We start from the raw sequence: 22766 nt of genomic DNA, 5'->3' as shown, positions 1-22766 counted from the left end.
GAGCCATTCCGGTACTGTCTTTGTAAAGAGGCACTTTTTCACATTACCGACACTTAGTTAGGCTTAGACCGAGGCACGGCTTAGTAATATTGGAACAGTAGCAAGGCAGCGTGTAAAAGTAAAGGGTCTTTCACAAATGACGCCTAGATGTTAGGTTGGATTGGAGTGGTTACCCAAGGAATGCGCACACTTCGACGAAGATAAACGAATTCGTCCTTTGTGATGTCAGTAGTGAATAATTTCTAGACGGTACTATTTTTATGACATCTTTGACATTTGCCAAGTAAACAGATGTAGAATTTTACACGATAGAACAACGCGTTAAAATTATTGAATCTTATTATTATATGTCGTAAAATTCGTAATTTTTTTGGTAGAAATAATCGTCCGAATGAGTCGACATTTCAAAGGTTGGTGCAAAAATTTCAAGAAACTGGTTTTGTCGAGTATAGAAAAAGGACTGGCGGACCAAAAGCTGAACGTTCTGTTGAAAATATGGCGGATGTAGCGCAAAGTACTGCTGAAGAACCTTCAACATCGATATCTCGACATTCTCAACAATTAGGCTGTTGGCGGATGAATCGACTGTTTGACGGATTTTACCTGTTTGTGGTTAGTGCCATCTACCTGTCGTCCATTTTCGTATGAACGCACGCCACTATCGGCTTGGAGCAAATTTGCACTGCAAAATAACTTCTTAACCAGCCAAACTAAGTTTGAGCCTTCAGTCTTACATAATTTACCACAGTAGCACTAACACTGAAAACTAGTCTTTTAGCTTTAACTTTTGGAATGTTGCGAATAGTTCCGAGTATTTGAGCAACCGAGATTTACCAGGTTTGGCCATTAGCTATGATGAAAAGCAAAATTTAGCGAGCAACTACGGCTGCCACGTCTCAAGGCTCTCGGTAGCCGATTTTTACCCGCCCGTTTCATACGTATTCGCAAACTCGTCCAATCAGTCGTTGCTCAGATGGCAACCAGGTGTCATTGGTTGATTTTTTCCGTATATCACCAACACAATCCCAGTTTGTTTTGTAAACACATCCCGTGTTTCGTCAACCTATCAGCTAATTCTTTCAAATTCGCTGAGAGCCGGCTAACGAGCTGATATTGGCCATACCTCTGAGATCTTCTCCATATTGAGCAATCCGATTTTCTCAGTTTAGATATTTTTATTTATATGTATTGTGGGTTATTTGCCGAAGCTGGTGTGATGTGTTTTTTTTTGGTTTTTTTTTTAAATATGTTGTTATTATTTATTACATACATATTTCAAAATGCCTACATTGTATCGAAATGCACAAAAAAAATATATTAGCTGCCAGGGCTTAACGGCTCCATTAAAAAGCTTTGTATGTGCATATTTTTTAAATTATATTTCTATTTCGTATACTTTTAATACTATTTATGCCATAAACTAATCACTTCGCAAAATCTACTTCAGAATCCGAAATTTATGAAAGATGGTTTTAGAATTGTCATAGATTCGGTGCACGTGCCAAACGATAGGGGCGAAATACCAAATGTAAGTTTATCATCAAACATAAATTAACTAATGCGCTTTTTTCTTTTTTCTCTCTCTTTTCCTGCAACTCTCATTCGGCATCGTTTTTGTCTATTTAATATATTCGTATAATTGTTCTAAATGTCTCATGACGCTAACGAACACTGGCGTTACATGTCTGATTGATTGGTCACATGATTGGTGATGGTGTTGGTGAATTAATAAATGTCGCTCATTCTATCTCTTGCATTACAAACCTAACAAAAACAAAAATAAAATAAATGAATAACTGCATCTCAATTGTGCTGCTGATGGTGTTGGATTTAAATATTATTGAATATATAAAAATATATTAAAAAATACGTCTATAAATTGCGCCACTAACAACAAAAAATGTATCTATTTTAAAACCAATAACAACAACAAAATGCTCACAACACAAATGCACAATTGCCACGCTGGTTGGTCGACGACTCCCCACGCACCGGGGTCCTCGGCACTGGGATGCTGTGCACTGAAAACCCGAGCACTCTCTGCTACACACATACACACCGCTGCTGGTGTGTGCTGGTCAATCTACAATCATCAAATTGCCAATCAACAATTACAATAATAACAACAATGAATTTTAAATAAAAAAATGATGCAATACGAATGAACGGAACACATAAATGCTTTGCGAATGAATGCATGTTGAATATCGAAAATCGAATATTGAATATTGACTATTGACTGTGCGCACTTGTATGCGTGTATGTAAATAAATTTGGTTTATTTTTGTTTCTCTAACAATAAAATTTGCAATGCAATCGACACTTGCAATAACAACGGCAACGGCTATGGCACTGGCAAATAAATTTAACAACAACAATTAAATATGCATACGCATATATACAACAAATAAATATATAATAAATACATGCAGAATCCCGGCTATATGAAAGAGAATTTTGTAATTTGCATTGAATCGCTTCATGTCGGTGACATTGGAGATCAGAATAATGTGAGTGGTATTTGTTTTGTCTACATATGCGCACACACACAAGCCCATACATCCACATTTATCCCAATATCCGTGTATAAGCATTATCTGTTGTGTTGTCGTTGTATGCAATTAGCTAGATTATTCTCCTCCTTTAGGCACCTAAAAACAAAATAATCTTGGAAAAAAGTTCATTTATAGTTTTTGTTTAAAACTTTTACAAATTTAATTTTGTGCATGACTGCTTTTATATGTTACACTAACAAAAATGTGTTTTAGATGTACAGTATCGGTGAAAATATTTGCAACTGAACTGGCTTATTCATAGATATTAGACCTCTTCGATTCGCTAAGCGTTAGCAAGTGGCGAATAGATGAAGCAACTGGTTTAAATAAACGTGTGTTGGTAGCACTGGAAAGTATCTGCCAATAATTACATTTGTTTGGAAGCACTTAATGTACTTAATTACTAAAGTCGCGTTATTACAGCTAAACAATTGCAAGGTGGCAACACAAAAAAGAAGAGAATTCGCAATGTTGAAGCAACAAAAGTCTCACTGTATAAACGCGCTCTAATGAAACTCCCTTCAAAGAGAGTTGGCAGCGTTGAAAATATTGTACCAGTTTTATGAGGTATAACCGTACTCGCTAGCGGCAAATTTTATTTGGTAACTTTGGAGTTGCTTTCACATGCACACTTTTTCGTAAAGTGAGAAGGTAGCGAGCAGAGAAGTGACGAATCGAAGGCGTCTATTAACTTATTCAAATTGTTTAGCCGAGTTGTGTTTATTATATCTCGCGCCTGTATGTGTGCAATTCTGAAAGCAGTTACGTTTCCTCTCAGCACTATCCAGACCCCCATTACATAAAGAAAAAGTCACGGTTTGGTGTGGCTCACATTACGGTGTCATCAAAAATTCAGATTACCAAAAAAAAAATAATAATAATAATAAAATAAAATGAAGCCAATGTTATCGTCTACTCGCATGCTTTACAAGAACATGTAAATTTACATTTAGCTGCTGTAGTGAGTGAAATGATATGCTATTGAGCTATGTTGATTATGGGGAACAGTATTAAAAAAAAAAATGTTGGCCTTAGTGTGCCGCTATTCGCAGCGGCATCCACTTCAACCTAACCTTAAACTTCAATCTAAATTTAACCTTTAAGCCTAACTTTAACCTTCAACCTGGCTTTAATTTTCAACATAACCTTAACATTCAACCTAACTTTAACCTTCAACCTAACCTTAACCTTCAACCTGACCCTAACCTTCAACCTAACCTTACCTTCAACATAACTTTAACCTTTCACCCAACCTTAACCTTCAAATAACCTTAACCTTCAACCTAACCTTAACCTTCAACCTAATTTTAACCTTCAAAATAACCTTAACCTTCAACCTAACCTTAACCTTTAACGTAACCTTAACCTTCAACCTAACTTTAACCTTCAACCTAACCTTAACAGCTTCTCACCGTTTGATTTTTTCACACACTACATATTCTGATATCTGTTGTAAGACATTATTTCGACATTGAGCCACGTTTCTCTGAAATTAATTTTTATGTACGAGTTCGTGCTCATCGCCCCACAATCTATTAAAATAGACTAATCATTTCACACTTTTTTTATTTCCTGTGGTCTCTGGGAGGGACAAAGGGTATCCTTTGATATCCGAGAAATAAAAAATTGTTTGTAAATTCTTATCTTTACTTCATTTCATTGCAAATATTTTGACCAGTCTGTACTAACACACATACATTCATACGCATGAGGATTTCATACACATGAGGTTTTTAGTTATTTGATTGCTTTTTAATATCATAATAATGCATGTGTTGGGTATTTGTATTGCTCACTAAAAATATTTTCGAATCAAAGTGAATATTATTATTTTTTATCTATTTTGGGGCTTAATTTTTTATATGTAATTGATTTGGAAAAGAGAGACAAAGGACGCTCCTTCGCTTAATTTTTTCTTTTGGTTTTAGTATAAACGGATATATTTTTTAAAATTGATAAATTAATTAAATTTTTTATGCTGCCCACATTTAGGTCCATGAACTGCCCCCAGAAAAACTTAAAACTCGCGATGTTGTACATATCGACATTGCGAATGATCCAACCTTGCCTGCCGATTACAAACCCACGGAGGATCCAACAAAGTGAGTATATGAAAATACAATTATACAAATATATAAAAGTTTAATATAGGCTTTAGAAATTTTAGATAGCAATTTTTAGAAAGTTTTGCAAGCATAAAGAAAAATGCCAATATCTTCAAATAAAATATTCATCATTGGTATAATAAGTCCACATAATGCAGGCTTATATTATTAAACCTTCATAACCAAAAAATCTTCTCGCAGCGTAAGAGAAGATCACGTGGATATTCATAACCTCAATATTTCCACTCCAAATGGAAACAACAGAGAGCCCTTCAAACGAGTTAAAAGAAATGATTCTTAGCAAGACTATAAAGGAGTGCTGAAAATCTTCAAGAAAGATATAGGGGGCAAACTATAGAGTTTTACGCAATCTACGAAGTGAGCCCAGTTCTGCTTGATAATTATATCCCGTATTCCCGTAGTTTCTAGGTGCAACAAATGGCCTCAATAAACGAGTTAAAATTATATTTATTTAAAGCTAAGAACATGATTTGTCGCTGAGTGTGACCTGCTTGTATCGTCTCTGCTTCCACTAGTCGCTTCCGCGTGTTAAATAACCTACCACATCTCCGACTGTTTTGCGGGTGCCAGTCTAGAGCTGCTTTTGTGCTATCTTCATGTGGTTTTCACAGTTTGTGACCGATCTATTTCTACTTTCGCCGTCGTATCTGCGTCGTTAATGCCCAGAGGTCGGTGTTAGTGATGATATTAGGCCGAAAACCGCGCACAATTTTGCGAAGACTGCGATTGATAAATACCTGGAGTGTTTTTATATCACGCATTATTCTGTTCCATGTCTCGCAACCATATAGAGCAACAGACTTTACATTAGATTCCATGATCCTCAATTTCGTGCGCCTGGATATATGTAATGTTCTACACACTTTGTCCAAAACACCAAACCCAGCTCGACCCTTCAATATTCGACTACTGTCGACTGATGAGCCGTTTCAAAGATAGCAGAACTCATCTACTACTTCGAGTTTAGTGCCGTTTATCTGAAAGATTTGCAATGCGGATTCAACATCTTTGTCATGGCAATGTTTTCAAGTCAACTTTAGCTGCACATTCGCTTACCGCTGTGATCTTTGACTGTATATGTGAGTGTTTGTGGGACGGCCAATGCCATATGTCGTTTGCGTCGTCGAGATTTTCAAGGTAGCCACCCAGATTTCAGGATATGGTTCTGTAAACCACTGATGCTTGACGCATTACTAGGTCCAGTACCAGGTTAAATGGGAGCGGGGATAGCACGCATCCCTGCCTTATTCCTGTCTGCACTTGAATGCCACCGGTCAGTATGTGCTAAAATCTCACTCTGTAAATGGCAAAAGCTCCTTTACTGACGAGGACTCTCCAGACCGCATCATCGCCTTTTCAAAATCGATGCACTGTGGTATACTTAAGTTGTCAATTGGTCGTCTCATTAGCGTCGTCTCATTAACTTGATTATATAAGCTACTAGCGAAAACCCGCCCGTTCCGCTGGTCGTCTTTAAAAAAAATCTAGATTAATTAAATTAAGCCGAAAAATACTGTGTGTTTTTTGTAAAAATTCTCGCGCATGAATAGTAATGAAAGAAGTTTTGAATAGTAGTAGCTATTAAAAAACGTTTGATGTGATTTACTTTATTACTTTTTTTATTGTAATGCTCTTTGGTATACAATATTCTTCGTTTAATTAATTTTCTTCTTTTGTAACCACAATATGACGTCACTATTGAATAAATGTTGATCAACATTGATTTTATTTCTTTGTTTGAAATAATTTTCATATTTCGTTATCTTTTTGCCAATTAAGAAAAAACTTGTGTATACAGGGTTGGCCATATTAAACTGACCCATGTGATTATTAAAAAAATATGGAAAAAGAAACATTTTTTTGTGTTTCATTGTGAAAAACATTTAATTTAATATAGTTCAAGGAGATTCGTTTACATCACTTTTTGAATATGATATCGCGCAAGTGGTCGCCCTTAGCTCGTATAGCGTAATGTGCCCGTTTTTCGGCGTTTTCCATAGTTTTGGCCAGCGTCTCGGCCGATATGGCGGCTATTTCCCGTCGGATATTGGCCTTAAGTGCGCCTAGTGTCTTTGGCTTGTTGACGTAAACCTTAGATTTCAAATAGCCCCAAAGAAAAAAGTCCGGTGGCGTCAAATCCGGTGATCGTGGCGGCCAGTCAAAATCGCCGCTTTTTGATATCAAACGGCAAATTGGCATATTCCAAGCGACGAGGCTTATCGGCCGGCAACAGTTGTTGATTTAGTTGTATTTTGTACGGGAATATCCCCAAATCCAAACGAATGATACGTCGTAGAGTGGTCCGAGGGATGTCCAACTGAGCAGAACGACGATTACCTGACGTTCGCGGCGATGACTCGATACTGGCTCGTACGGTCGCGATATTTTCGTTAGATCGTCTTGGCCGCTTTTTATTTGGACGTCGGGTATTAGCCACAGTGCCGAAAGACAAAAATCTTTTGTGCATTTGCTTGATTGCGTTCTTTGACGGCGCACTTTTCACTTTATTTTCTTTTCTCCACGCACGTTGCGTTTTTACAATCGAGAAGGAATTTTGAATGTACAGCTGAACAATTTCAGCACGTTCTATTGGGGTGTACTGTTTCATGGTATAAATCTCCTTCGACTGACGCTTCCAACGCGGTATGTCATTAGCTGATCTGAAATTACAGTAAAAAGTTATAGGGTTACTCAATGGGTCAGTTTAATATGGCCAACCCTGTATACTCACGTAAATTTAACACTGTTCACTTTGCACTAACAAAATAAAAAAGTCTTTCTTTTCCGGCTTTATCGTGGCAAATAATATTTTGAAACAATTTTGCGTGAAAAATTTTAAATATTTCAGTAAATCTTCGTTTCCTATTAAATAGAAGTTAACGTGTCCCGCAGGACATCGTTTAAAAAATTAAAGTTGCGGGCCAACAACTTGGCCCGTTAAGTTATACTTACTTTCGGGATCCTGGAATTAATTGTCCGTTCTATGCGTTTTACAGTTTACTTTATTGTATTCCTGATTATTAGCTGGTTGAAGATTACCGTTTAAAGCCCACTGGTTCAAGACTGCCCGCGCGGCGGCACACTCAGAACCTTTTATACTAAAACTAGCCCTATTCCTACCCTAACTCTGCTGACACAGCGGTTCCCACGATGTTGTGTATTTCGGGTGAAGTTGCTGTCTGCCGGATGCGCGTGTGGATCACGTTGCATTAAGCAGACGCACTGTCAGCATATTTCAATACACGGGTGTGCTTCTGCTGCAGGTGAGCGAGTTAACTGTGGTGTTAACTGCCCCCCCTCTAAATATCTGCGTCCCGCAGATTGACATGCGTATTCCGGGAATCGTCGGGTGTCTCCTTTGCGTAGGTAGCAACAGGCATCGGAATGGTAGGTTGGCGTATCGGAGGGAGGTCAAGGCTTGCTGTTATCTTTCTCCAAATCCAGTAGGAGACCACGGCCAATATGCAAATAAAAAAAGCGTCAACAGCCAAAGAGACATGGAATCTCTGGCCCAGTTTGCCCAGATGGTTGATATTCGTCATGCTCAACTCGTGAACGTATTCTAGACTTGGTTTAAATCCTTGGCTTTTCACGTTGGTAACCGCTGCTGGCAATACCTGCGAGCTCTGCGATGCTCTGTTAGAAAAGGTTTCGTTCTTCACCCAAATTGTCTCATTGCTAAACTGGATGAGGAACGTGCCGTTAAGGACGCTCTTGCGATTATCATTACGAACAGTCCCCTGAAAGTTGGTTAGAAATAATGTACCTTCACTAATTAATTCGATAGTTTCTCCATTTTCAGGTTCGAAGTGGCATTCAGCATCACCCCCCTTAATTAGACGTGCCAGGCATCCATCTTCGGGTAATCTTTGCAGATGGCTCATCTCGCAGATCGTTGAATTTTTGATCGAAGGACATTCACTTATTATGCCGTACGTTTCTTCCTTGCTGACCAACATTTTCGTGTAGTTTGCCACTACCCTCATACCTGCATGAACCGCAGCTCTTGTCATCAGAAAGCGGAATTCATCTGTTCTGACCTTAGGGATTGCGAGTACATAAAGCAGCAGAGAGCCGTTTGAAAATAAGGAGGGCTTCGCATATTCAATTGCCTCAATGGCATTTTGGTAGGGTAAAGCCTCTTCTTCAGAAATTAGCTGATGTAACTCAACCGGGTTTAAGAGGTTGGTGTTGACTATGCCCGACTTTGCCATTTGACATGCGCGTACTACCTCACTTATTTCTTCCTTGAGGATCTGTATGCGGTTAAGCAGTACGGTTTCAGCAGCCGTAGTGCCAACCTCTTTCCCAATGGTGTTCACGTAACGTGTCATCTGATTGATCTGGTTCATAGATTCCCGAGTGGCATTGAAGAGTTCCTCATTTATTTTAAATTGGTGGTTGCTGTTTGCGATTACATCATCCTGACTTCTGAGGATTGTGTCCCAGTCTGTTGCGTCAGGCGAGCCGGCAACCCATTTCCAGGCCGATCCAAGCCAATTGATTGACCGGATTTTACGGGGTTTAGTGGCCCGAAGTTCGGCGAGGCGTTGGCTAATGTGGTTCAAGTTGTATGCCGCAAAGGATTTTGCGACATCATTCCTCATGCCCTTTGCAGCCGTTTCGAATTTCTCCAATGCTTCACTGAAGAGATTCAAATCAATCTTATGTATCAATTTAAAATGGCCATTTACTATCCAGCCTTGACCTTGATTTATCGCTACCAATGGGGCATCGTAGCCGAAGATGTTGAATCCGCAAACGCAGGGGATTACGAGTAATCTAGCTTGATAAAATTTTCAATAAAAATTTACAAATTTTCTTAGTGTGGCAATAAAATAACATAACAAAAATCGGTAACTTCTTGTTTCAGCCTTAAGCTAATATTGCCAGTTGCGCGTGTTCTTTTCTTGAAAGCAACCTGTTCCTAATCAGAATATCCTTTGAAAGGAAAAGGGAGAAAAAGCATTTCATCGTTTATATTAAAACAAGTGGCTTTTAGGAAAAGAGGAGCGTTACATATATGGCAAAAAAATATTTTTTTTTTTTTTTTTACAATTTACAACGCTTTACATTATTTGAATATTGGCAAAAAAATATTTTTTTTTTTTTTTTGTTTTTTACAATTTACAATGCCTTACATTATTTGAATATTGGCAAAAAAATATTTTTTTTTTTTTTTTTTTTTTTTTTTTTTTGTTTTTTTTTTTACAATTTACAATGCCTTACATTATTTGAATATTGGCAAAAAAATATTTTTGTTTTTTGTACAATTTACAACGCCTTAGATTATTTGAATATATTTGGCGTATTTTTTTTCTTTTTTTGATTAACAGTTTCTTTCTCTCTTTTTTCTTAAATATAAAAAATTGTTTCATATAAAAATATTTGTTTTTCTTCTTTTTTTTTTTTTTTTTTTTAAAGGGTTTTAATTATCACCCCATTTTTGTACGAGCCAGCGAAGGAAAAAATCCGTCAAAAAAGGAAAGGAAAGATCGGTTTCATATATTTTTTACCTGAGTCTTATGGATCCTTTTCCCATTGTTCGTTGTTACCGTGACCCTATTATCTTTTCCTACGACTTCCTTTTTGTACAGTGGCCGTTGTTTTGCTTTTATTTGCTTATTCCTTACGTACACCACGTCGCCCTGCGAATATTCCCTAGGGTGGTCCCTTTTTCTATTAATTCGCGAATTTCTTGATTCCTGATTTTTCTTTATTTGACCCCTTACCTCATTGAAAACCTTTTCCTGAAAATTTCTTATCCCCTGGTAGTTTATTCTTTGTACCCTGTTAAAAAATATGTCGCTCGGTTTATGCTTTGTAATGGAATGAATTGAATTGTTGTACCGATCAGCGGCTATGTATAGTAACTCCTTGGGGCTGGTGTTGGGTAGTTCCTTTTGCAAACAGCGGTATATTTCAATAATAGTGGAATGAAGCCTCTCGACCTGCCCATTTACTTCACTTTTTTGAATGGGGGTCTGGTAGAGCCTGATTCCCAAACTTCTTACATAATTGGATACTAGAGGGGTGACGAATCCTCGTTCGTTGTCTGTAACTATCATCCGCGGGACCGTAAAATAGTGAATTACTTTTGCAAATTTTTTTCGCAAAAGTACGGCCGACCTGTCCTTAATGTGGAAAAACTTCGCAAATTTGGAGAATTTATCTAGACAACTTAAAAATTTCTCCCCGCTAATTTCGAAAATATCAATGTGCAGGATATCGCACGGATGTTTGGGTATGGGTGTATCTTTTAATTTTGGGACGAAAGGATGTCTGTCATATTTATTTACCCGGCATATTTCGCAAGCTTTAGTGAAGTTTCTTATCAGGCTCGCCATTTTGGGGAAGTAGTACCTTTCCAGAATTTGTCCTTTATTTTCCACCGGGTTTCTATGAGCCCGCCTGTGCTCTTCCTCTATTATTTTACAAATTCTTTCTTCATTCGCCACATCTTCTACCAATCTTTGCGTTACCCTAATCTTGTAATAAAGGAAGTGTTCGAGGTACACATCTTGGAGAAGCTGTAGCCGGTTCTCGGGAATTTTGACACCGTTGATTATATTTGGACGTAGCCTTTCTTTCAATATCCTTACTAAAGTGTCCCGATTAATATCGGCTAGAGTCACATAATGGCGAGTGTAACCCTCGTGTGGGTTCTCAACACTAAGGAGTTCCCGTCCCTCTCTTATCACGAGCTGATTCTTAAAAACATTCAAGGGTGCCTCGACGTGAATTATTAGATCGGAGGCGTCTTGTTCAGCGCTGTGGACAGTTTCTATTTCACTTGCGGTTGCGGTGGTAGAGCCCCTAGCGGCGGTCATTGTTCTGGATGTATCTGTTGCTCCTTCACTAGCCGTTTCTGTATCGGAGCCACTAGCCAACACGTGAAGTCCTGTTGTGTCCTGTTTCCGACCTTTGATCCTGGATAGGGCATCTGCCACATAGTTTGATTTACCGGGTGTGTAAATTAACTCGTGGTTGTATTCCTCTATCCGGGCCTTCCATCTTTTTAACTTCGCGTTATGGTTTCGGTTTCCTAGAGCGAAGGTCAGCGGCTGATGATCGGTATAAATTTTAATGTTTTTTGCGCCATATAAGTAGGAACGCAGGTTGTCCAATGCCCATACAATGGCCAGCATTTCCTTCTCATTTGTAGCATAGTTTTCTTCTGTCTTGCTTAGCGAGCGAGAGATGTACGCGATTGGCCTGTCCTTTCCAACCTCACCTTGGGACAAGACAGCGCCTATTGCAAAGTTAGAAGCATCCGTAGTCAAATTAAAAGGTTTCTGAAAGTCCGGGAAAACCAAAATATCAGCCGAAACGAGTAGCTCCTTTAGATCAGCAAACGCCTTCAACGCAGCGGATTCGAGCTTGATTTTTACCTTTCTTGACTGGTTAGCCTTTATTTGGGCGTTTTCTCCTCGGGTTAGACTTGTCAATGGCTTAGCCACCTTTGCATAGTCCCGAATGAATTTTCGGTAGTACGACGTCATTCCTAGGAAACGCTTTATAGATCCTTAAGCGTTTCGGGAGGATCCAATTCCTGAATGGCTCTTACTTTTTTTGCATCGGGCTTAATCCCGTCAGGAGTGATGACATAACCAAGGAATTCTACGCTAGTCTTCATGAAATGGGTTTTTTCCAGATTAACTTTTAGGTTTGCACTCAGCAGCCTTGCAAAGATCGTGCTAACATTTTCTAGGTGCTCTTCTTCACTTTTTCCAAAAACTATGATGTCGTCAATATACACGTAGCAGATCTTCCCAATATATTCTTTGAGAACATCGTCTATCATGCGTTGAAAAATGGCAGGGGCGTTCTTTAGTCCGAATGGAAGCCTAAGAAATTCAAATTTTCCATTCATCGTTGAGAACGCAGTTTTTGGTACGTCACACTCTTTCATCGGAACCTGGTGGAACCCGGAAGTTAGATCAATCGTTGTAAAGTATTTTGCAGCACCTAAGCTGGCAAGAGTTGCATTTATATCCGGTATGGGGTATGTGTCGGCAATTGTTACGGCGTTTAGGCGCTTGAAGTCAACCACCATTCTATATTGCCTTTCTCCCGAAGGTTTTGGCTTTTTGGGGACAATCCAGATTGGGGAATTGTATGGACTTCTCGAAGGACGAATAATCCCTTCCTCAAGCAATTCCTCGACCTGCCTTTCAACCTCCTCTCTCATGCAGGCAGGATATGGGTAACTCTTGGTGTAAATTGCCTCTGCCGTTGTCGTTCTAATCTCCGCCCTCACTGTAGTATCCACAATTTCCCTGTCACTTATTGGATCAAAAAGTTTTTCGTGATTTTTAATGATCTGTTGCAGTTTTTCCTGCGCCCAAGTTGAAATGTTGTTATCGGAAATTTGGTTAATTTGCCCGGAAGGTTTTTCTAAAAGTGGAATTCTAATATTAGGTTTCAAAATTAGCACATTTTCCTTGCGGTCTATTATAGCCTCCAGTTCCTTTAGGGTATCATCGCCAATAATACCATCAAAGGAAACGAGACCCGGCAGTACGTAAAATGTTATAAAGGTATCGTTTCCCGCGCGTTGGAAAAATCTGCCACTAACTTCCTCAGTGATTTTTATGCGCCCTCCGGCTGAACATACGAAAAAAGGCTTCCTAAGTGTCTTACTGTTTAGGGAAAGGGTTGAATTAATGAAATTTTTATTTGCGCCAGTGTCTACAAGAAATTTCAAGGGAGTACCGTCGTTACTCACATACTCTATGTAAGGTAAGCTGGATAGGCTCCTGTCATAAAATTCACCTGGTCTTCCACATTATCCTCTGCTACTTGAGCATACTCTTCATCAATTGCCTCCATATGGAACATCCTCTGCTGTTTCTGGGGGTAATTATCTGAGCCGAATTTCCTTTTTAACGAGAATCCTTGCTGAGGTTTATTCGGGAAACTCCGACGAGTTTGTGCAGAAGGATCCACTTCCATTTTTTCCACTGGTCGATATATTTCCGGTTTTCGGGTAAATGTGCGGTTCTGGAAGGAACCACTCTGCGGCCTAAATCCGAACTTATTACTATTTCCTGTGGGTCGAAAGTTACCGCTAAACTTCGAAACAGATGGGTGAGGCTTAGAATTCCCACTCATGGTATTCATGGGAACAGTCACCGTATTTCTAATTACCGCTCCATGCACAGGTTGATTCCTGAAATTCAAATTTTGTATGTCCAAACAAGCCGTGTACGCTTCAGGCAGCGATCGCGGTTTTTGGACTATTATCATACGAGAAAGGTCGCCATTTAACCCTCTTATGAAGACATCCAGCGCTCGATTCCGGTACGTTTCCATTAAAGCACCCACAGTTTCGGCAGAGTAATTCTCGGTTTTTAATTTGTTAATTATTAGAGAAAACTGATGGTTTACGCGTGCATAAAATTCGTCTAACCTGAGACCACCTTGCGTCAACTGGCCCAACTGGTGCTCCAAGGTGCGTATGTCCCTTTTATCTGCATAATGTAGCGACAGGCAGTTTTTAATCCCTGGCCAGTCGACCTCGGAAATATTGTGTGAAATTAGAGCGGAGTCAGCATTTCCCCTAACTTTCCCCCTAATACTTTTAAGGATGGCCCTATATAGAGGTCTTGCCTTGATGATTTTATAATCATCAAGGATTCCCTCCACTGATGTCACCCAGGACACGTATTGGGAAGGGTTTCCCTCGAACACCTGAAGATCCCTAACTGAATCCGGTAATCTACCAATCTCCCTTAAGTCGTCCTCATTCACCGGCCCCTGTAGAGGAATTTCAATTGGTGCTGCCACGGGTCCCCCCACGGACGCTGCCTCAAGCTGGCGAATGCGATATTCGGCTTTTTTCAGCTCAGCCATGAGCGCGCCCACAGAGCCATTTAATTCAGTAACAGATTGGGTTAAGGAATCCATAATTAAGTAAATTGACTCACCGACTTTTATTTCTACTCCTTTTCAAACCTTTTCCTCTTCCTTCGCTGCTTCTGTCACTTTATTCTCTTCTGCTTATTTTTATCGCACTTGTTGTTTTGCTTAATTCAACTCACAGGCTGATTGATTGCATCGAGATATCCAAAATGTTGAGCTAGAAATGCGAAAGTATTAGTATTTTGTAAAATATTTTTTTTATTTTTTATTTTATTTTATTGGTTAAGGTCACGGAAGGGACGCGGGAACCCTTTTTAGTCGTCCTACAATCAGATTGTAGGCAACCTACTTAGGACGCTTCCTTCACACGATTCTCGGAAGCCTAAACAACTTTTAATTTAGCTGCCAGAGGCCAGAAATAGTTGGCGTGTTCCCATGTGAACGACAACGTGCACCCAGATAGGGCGTATCCAGTCCACTGGCTGCAGCTGCTTTATCATGCCGAGATCGTTGACGTTACCCAATTTACTTATAAACATGGCTGTAATTACACTAGCCATTTAACATTTTTCCTCTTTTTTTTTTTTTTTTTTTTTTTTTTTGTTTTTTTTTTTTTTTTTTTGTTTTTTTTTTTTTTTTTTGTTTTTTTTTTTTTTTTGTTTTTTTTTTTTTTTTTGATATTTGCGAATCCGGGCAAGGAGTCGAACCTTGTGCCAATGGCACCCACCAATTCGCCACAGATTTAAAATATGTAATTTTTCTCAAGCATCTTTTTGTATTCTTTTTTATTCTTTTTATATTCTTTCCTTCTGACGAGGAGTCGAACCTTGCACTATGAATGTTTCACAGTGCCCACCAATTTGTCAGGGATTTTAATACATCTTCTTTTATCCTCGTGAGTAAATTGCCAGGAGGGTCCCCCCGTAGGTAGTGAATCGCTGAGCAATATCCTCCGAGTTTTATATTTATTTATCGCAGTAGTGCAGTTATAAGTAATGTTTTATTTAATTTACAAATTTTAGAAAAATTTTTTCATCCTCGTGAGTAAATTGCCAGGAGGGTCCCCCCGTAGGTAGTGAATCGCTGAGCAATATACTCCGAGTTTTATATTTATTTATTGCAGTAGTGCAGTTTATTTAGTTCACAAATTTCCTTTCATCCTCGTGAGTAAATTGCCAGGAGGGTCCCCCCGTAGGTGGTGAATCGCTGAGCAATTTACTTCGAGATTCATATTCATTTTACAATTAATTTTTTTTTTTTCCTTTTATTTTCACTTTTTTTTCCTTTCCACTACACCATAAGGACTCCCTTGCGGAGATCCTTATTAGGTACCCCATCTTTGAAAAAAAAGAGGGGTCCCTGCTCGGGCGCCAGTTAACGTGTCCCGCAGGACATCGTTTAAAAAATTAAAGTTGCGGGCCAACAACTTGGCCCGTTAAGTTATACTTACTTTCGGGATCCTGGAATTAATTGTCCGTTCTATGCGTTTTACAGTTTACTTTATTGTATTCCTGATTATTAGCTGGTTGAAGATTACCGTTTAAAGCCCACTGGTTCAAGACTGCCCGCGCGGCGGCACACTCAGAACCTTTTATACTAAAACTAGCCCTATTCCTACCCTAACTCTGCTGACACAGCGGTTCCCACGATGTTGTGTATTTCGGGTGAAGTTGCTGTCTGCCGGATGCGCGTGTGGATCACGTTGCATTAAGCAGACGCACTGTCAGCATATTTCAATACACGGGTGTGCTTCTGCTGCAGGTGAGCGAGTTAACTGTGGTGTTAACTTAGATGCAAAATATTCTAAATATTTACTCAAATGGTTGTTTTTATCAGAAAACAATTTTTAAAACGTGGTTTTCTCTGGAGAAAAAATACTCACTTGTTGTTTGCTTGAAAATCAGATTAGAAAGAAAGTTTGAGCGCGTCGTTGTTCCGTTCTGCATTTGCATAGATGCGTTCCCCTTTACACATAAACAACAACATCAATCGTATGATACATACACTTCGTCGTGTACGAAAAAGCGGAGAAGGAGAAGACAACTGTTCTATTCCCCTCCGCTTTAACCCAGCTATGTGTTCAGGTGCAAATGACTTTTGCGTGAAGTTTGATATAAAATAAGTTCTATTTACTCTTCTTAAATTTATATCAACTTTTCCAAGCGAAGTAAAAAAACTGACATATATTTGCTTCAACCGTATATTTGTGAGTACACAGGTAATACGTAAATATATGAATGATATAGGTAATATCTCATATTAGCATAACCTTTCTGCAAAAAATTAAGGAAACGATCACCAATCCCGCCGGCAATGATACAATGAATTTTTCACTATAACTGACTTCAGATTAACGTTTATATAATAAGCGTATATGTAACATTTTAAAATTTTTTTAGAATTTTTTTTTTAATTTTTAATAATAAGTGGGCTTCCTCTTTCTCTTCCTCTTCCTGTAGCTATTCTTTTTCCTCTTCCATCTCCAGCTTCATCTCCTTTCTTTATCCCGGAAACAGGCAGTAAAAATTACTTCACTTAAAAGCTTTCATCAACAGCTTCCATCTGATACCCATATTGTACAAACACATCCAAGGGTACCTTGGTCCACCTTTTCGGCTATATCTCGAGACCCTGGTCACTCAGAGATCTAAAAAATACTCTGTATTAAAGCACTCATCAGTAGCTTTGATTTGATACCCACAATGTAAAAACACATCCTAGGGTTACCCGGGTCCTCGTTTTGGCCTTCGGCAGCGCCACCTGGTGGCGAGTGGAATCAATAAGCATATTATAATAGGACTATCAATAAGTTCGTGCGGTTTTACAACAGATGGCGTAACTTGATTATTATTCCATCGATCCACATTTCCAAACATTCATTGGAGAGCTACTGTCGTAAGGCACAAACGTCAGTATAAGTTTTTTATTTGAAGCGTAAACAACAATATTTTTACCACACTTGAAAATGTCGAATTTCGTGCCAAATAATGTGTTTTTGCGGGGAATTCTTCTTCATTATTTTAATATGAAGAAAAAAGCAGCCGAAAGTCATCGTATCTTGGTGGAAGTTTATGGTGAGCATGCTCTATCTGAGCGAACGTGCCAGAAGTGGTTTGCACGCTTTAAAAGTGGTGATTTTGGCTTGGAAGACGAAGAACGCGAGGGTGCGCCGCCAAAGTTCATGGATACCGAATTGGAGGAATTGCTCGATCAAGATCCGGCTCAAACGCAAGAAGAGGTTGCAAAAACTTTGGGAGTTGATCAATCAACCATTTCCAAACGTTTAAAAGCCATGGGAATGATCCGAAAGGTAGGCCATTGGGTGCCGTATGAATTGAAGCCAAGAGACGTTGAACGCCGTTTTATGGCATGCGAACAACTGCTTCAACGGCACAAAAGAAAGGGTTTTTTGCATCGAATTGTGACTGGCGATGAAAAGTGGGTCCATTACGACAATCCAAAACGTCGGGCAACGTATGGATACCCTGGCCATGCTTCAACATCGACGTCGGCGCAGAATATTCATGGCCTGAAGGTTATGCTGTGTATCTGGTGGGACCAGCTGGGTGTTGTGTATTATGAGCTACTGAAACCGAATGAAACGATTACGGGGGATGTCTACCGACGACAATTGATGCGTTTGAGCCGAGCACTGCGAGAAAAACGGCCGCAATACGCCGATAGACACGACAAAGTTATTTTGCAACATGACAATGCTCGGCCACATGTTGCACAAGTGGTCAAAACATACTTAGAAACGCTCAAATGGGATGTCCTACCCCACCCGCCGTATAGTCCAGACCTTGCGCCATCCGATTACTATCTCTTCCGATCGATGCAACATGGCCTGGCTGACCAGCACTTCCGTAATTACGATGAAGTCAAAAAATGGATCGATTCGTGGATTGCGGCAAAACCGACCGAATTTTTCACAAAGGGAATCCGTGAATTGCCAGAAAGATGGGAAAAAGTAGTAGTAAGCGATGGACAATATTTTGAATATTAAATTTGTAACCATTTTACGTCAATAAAGTTTCAAATTTCGAAAAAAAACCGCACGAACTTATTGATAGTCCTATTACTAACCTTCACCGTGGAAAAAGATGTACAGTAGAAGCCCGATAAGTACAATGGGAAAATTTCAGCAATGATTGCACTTAACGAAAAATTGCACTTTTGCGAATTTCTCCTGTGGATCGAGGAATACCTAGGGAAAATTATTTTAACTCTATTCAATGCAATTAATGAGCTCAAAAGGTCGATATTCAAGAAAAATGAACACATATTTATTGAAATTAATACAAAGAGATCAATGCGGAAGGACATATGAGTGTGTGCTCCAAAATTCAATTATTTTTTTGGAAAAACTTTGTTATTTTCGATTGCGTTTTCTCGTAACACTTTTCAAGTGCTTTTGATCGGATATCATGCAAACAAGCGATCTGATTGAATGACAGTACATCGTTCTGTTCACCCCATTTCAAAATTGTATTGACACAGCCAAAAATCGATTCATGCTGGACTTTTTCGGTTGTTTCTTCTTGAGTAGTATCTTCGGGTTCATTGGCTTCACTATCACCTTCATCTATTCCTAATTCCAAAACCCAATTGCGGATTTCATCTGTGTCTGCTTCACCCACATAGTTTTCGACCATCTCATTTAACCGTTGTAATCCTCCAACAAGAAGGGGGTCGTCAATTTCGATATCCAATGGCATATCGTCTGGATTAGATTCAATAATCGCGTCAACTGTTGGGCTTGTACCCATTACGCTTTTCCAGCATTTAGCGATCGTTTCAGGGAGCAATTTCCCCCATGCTTGGCTCAACATGGTCACGGCGGTTTTCAAATCAATTTTCTTCAATAGTTCATGTAATGAAGAATCTTTTTCACTAATTATGGTTTCCATTAGCAATGTTTTGTATTGAATTTTTGTCAAGTTAATAATTGTTGCTACCATAATTCACCGGTAGACGAAAATTTTTAAAACAACGCGGATTCATAGATTTGCCGATCGTTAATGGTTTTATTTTGTGGCTGCCATCACCATTTGCACACAAAAGAACACTGATTCGATCTTTTGAAACTTTGTTGCCTGGAGCACTCTTTTCATCTTTCGAAACGTAGGTTTTATTTGGCAAAAGTTTCCAAAAGAGCCCCGTTTCATCAGCATTATATATTTGTGATGTTACATATCCTTTTTCAGCAATTTTCGCCGTAAATTTTTCCTTAAATGGCTCAATGGTTTCTGAATCACAAGATAATGATTCACCAGTCACAGTCAAATAGCGAAGCCCTAAGCGTTTCTTGTATGGCGAAAACCATCCATCACTTGCATTGAATTGCTCTCCATCCTTTTTTATTTCATCAAATATTTTTAAGGCTTTGCTTTTCAATATCAAGCTAGAAACAGGAGCATTTCGTCGCCGCTGATTAATGAAAAACTGGTACAAACACTTCTCGAGCTCTGGATGATTGCCAAACCGCAAAGTTTTCCGTTTATTTCCAAGTGAAAATGAATTGTATGCATTTTCTTTTAATGAACGGGATTGTTTTTTTATTCGGCAAATCGTTGCGCAATCAACTTTGTATTCGAATGCAAGATCTCGTTGTTTAACGCCTTTTTAAATATTTTGGAGAATCTCATCTCTTTCTTTCAATGTAAGAAAATGTAGATTCTTTTTCACTTTTCCCATGATTTTATTTGATGAAAGTAAAAAAAGTGATTCAAACTCCGAACGATTGTTTTACTCTCAAGAACCAGCTTGAAACTAACGCGTGTTGAATGTCACAAACGATTCGATGCCATATTTTATGATATCAGCGCTACAATTTTACAGTTATTTGTAAAAATCAAAAATCACAAAGCGTGAGAACTGTGTTTTTGGTCGCAATAATTCCGAGAACCATAACTGTGCATAGCTATAAAGCTGTGTCTTCGCGCGTGATGAACGCAAATACATTGCCGTATTAAGTAAAAAATTTCTTCGAACAAGAATTCTTTTGCGCCCGAAAATTGCAATTTTTTATTGCTCTTTTCGAGTTTTCTATGGACTCAAAATCGAATTGTACAATACTTTCCGCGAAATTGCAGTTATCGGTATTGCACTTATCGGGCTTCTACTGTATATATATACCAAATTTCATAATAATCGGCCCAGACACACACGACCAAAATGTATTCAATTCTAATGAATGCTATGTGCAGTACAAAAAATACGTGCGGCAAATAGCAAAAACACACTCACTTAACCGATGCACTGCACACACACGCGTTATCGGATTTCAACCAAACTTCACAGAAACCTTTCCCAAAGCAACACCAACAATGTGTGAAACTTGCATTGTTTTCCTTACATGCGTTGCTGAGATTACCCCGGACAAACGCACACTTTTTTTCGGTTTAATTTTTATATAGGTATATAGAATATAGATATAGATGATCTTATTCACCATACTCAGCAAAGTAATGCCTCTCCCTTTTTCCGTAAAAGCGTAACAACGCCTTCGATAATTACATCAACCAGAATATTCGGTAACTTTTAATGAACTTTTCATTTTTCCCTGAGATTTTTAAAGTGAAATATGGTACGGTAATATAATCAATAAAATTTTTAGGATTCGTATCTTAACTTTTAGTTACCTTAATTTAAGCACAAAATTTCATTCAAGTTCGCCATATCCCATATTCGGCTTGGAGAGTCTGTCATAGAGATTTGTTGGCCCTAATGTCCGTTACACAAAATATAAATTTTTTCTAGAATGAACACTGATCCCGATATGTGCGAATCCGTAGAAGGAATGGATCTTATAGTTATTGGACATTTGTATCAAATACTTAAAAGGTGGGGGATTTTTTCTAATAAGCGATTTGCGAGCGTAATGCAGCGTCATTAGAGCATATTAGAAATTACGATGAGTTGCTTTACAGAGTTTAAAAAGCACTCGCATTGCAAAGCGCGAATTAAATGAAGCATTTCAGATTTTCTCAACATTTTTGGTTTCAATCTAAAAGGTGTTGACGCTCAGTCTACTTTACATGGACCAGGTATCTAGTTCTGTAACATATCGGTGATGGTCAACAGTTTGGAAGACAAAAGTAATATGCAGCGTATCTCTCTTAAGGTTTCAGAGCAAGGGCGAGGGGATGCTCAACCACTGCGGCAAGCTCTTTTAGCATGAACATGAGATCAGGATCTGTAAGAAAATCGTTATTTGAAACGAGGCACCTTGCAAATCTACTCTGGACCTATTTCAGTACTGCTTCGAGTAGAGACTTGACGGGTTAAGTATATCGATTATTAAAAACTTCTATGTCGAGGAATATGGGTTACTAAACCTTAAAGGCAAATTTTATTTCCACTTTTCATATGATCTCGTGAGGAGCAGTCGTTTCTGGGCAAGTTTTACTTAGATTTCTGACCCAAAAAATTTTTGGAAGAAATTATGGGGTCTGTCCATTGTAGTAAAATATTACGACACACACCATAATCAGGGAAGCTCGGGCCGTCAAAGTTGTATAAGAGTAGTATGGTTCGGAAGATCTATAGTCCTGGATTTAGAGGTGGAATTGTATATCCATTCTGTAAGTGGATGCCGCATTGTTCAGAGCTGTTTTCATGGTTAGAAATGTAAATATCCGCCGTAGAGAAAAATACCATTTTTTGTATGCTCAAAACCAATAACTAAAAACAAAATTTATTAAGTTTTAAATTCTCCTGTTCATTTTGTAAAATGTATCCCCCAAGGAAGAAAATATTTTTTAAACAATAAAATTAAATTTTTGCACAGATTCAAGTCAGAGAAAACCGGTCGCGGCCCGCTGGTGGGCCCAAACTGGAAGAAAAATGTCGATCCAGTGATGACGTGCTACAAATTGGTGACATGCGAGTTTAAGTGGTTTGGATTGCAGACAAGAATAGAAAACTTTATACAAAAGTCGGAGCGACGATTATTCACAAACTTCCATCGGTGAGTAGGAAATCAATATACAATACAATATTGAAATATGAGTAGAATGCAAAACTATAAATGCCAAATGACAAGTAAAATAAAACTACAATAAAAAATACAATATTCATGATCATCGTTAGCTACAAGAGCGTTATAAGCCGCGTTTTTTTAAGATAAGTGAAAAAAACTGACTACCAGCTATGCTTTTACCCGTTCGCCGTGTAAAATATAATATTTAATTATATATTAACTGGAACTCATTACAAT

The 22766-nt window shown here is 38.6% G+C and overlaps 1 protein-coding gene across 3 annotated transcripts in view; it reads left to right on the top strand.

The window, feature by feature from the left end:
- The window catches only part of LOC128861683 (phosphatidylinositol transfer protein alpha isoform), a 90070-nt gene that overhangs the window by 61348 nt on the left and 5956 nt on the right, over positions 1-22766 (top strand). For 2 of the 3 annotated variants that reach the window (XM_054099989.1, XM_054099995.1), the window contains 3 exons: positions 1448-1528; positions 4548-4657; positions 22338-22517. In XM_054099989.1, coding sequence (XP_053955964.1) covers positions 1448-1528; positions 4548-4657; positions 22338-22517 — 371 coding nt within the window. Of the gene's footprint in view, positions 1-1447; positions 1529-2432; positions 2511-4547; positions 4658-22337; positions 22518-22766 lie in introns of all 3 variants that reach the window. The other variant, XM_054100005.1, reaches the window with a different exon arrangement.

This window comes from Anastrepha ludens, chromosome 2 (genome assembly GCF_028408465.1).
Source record: "Anastrepha ludens isolate Willacy chromosome 2, idAnaLude1.1, whole genome shotgun sequence".
NCBI lineage: Eukaryota > Metazoa > Arthropoda > Insecta > Diptera > Tephritidae > Anastrepha > Anastrepha ludens.
This window is presented reverse-complemented; position numbering and strand designations above follow the sequence as displayed.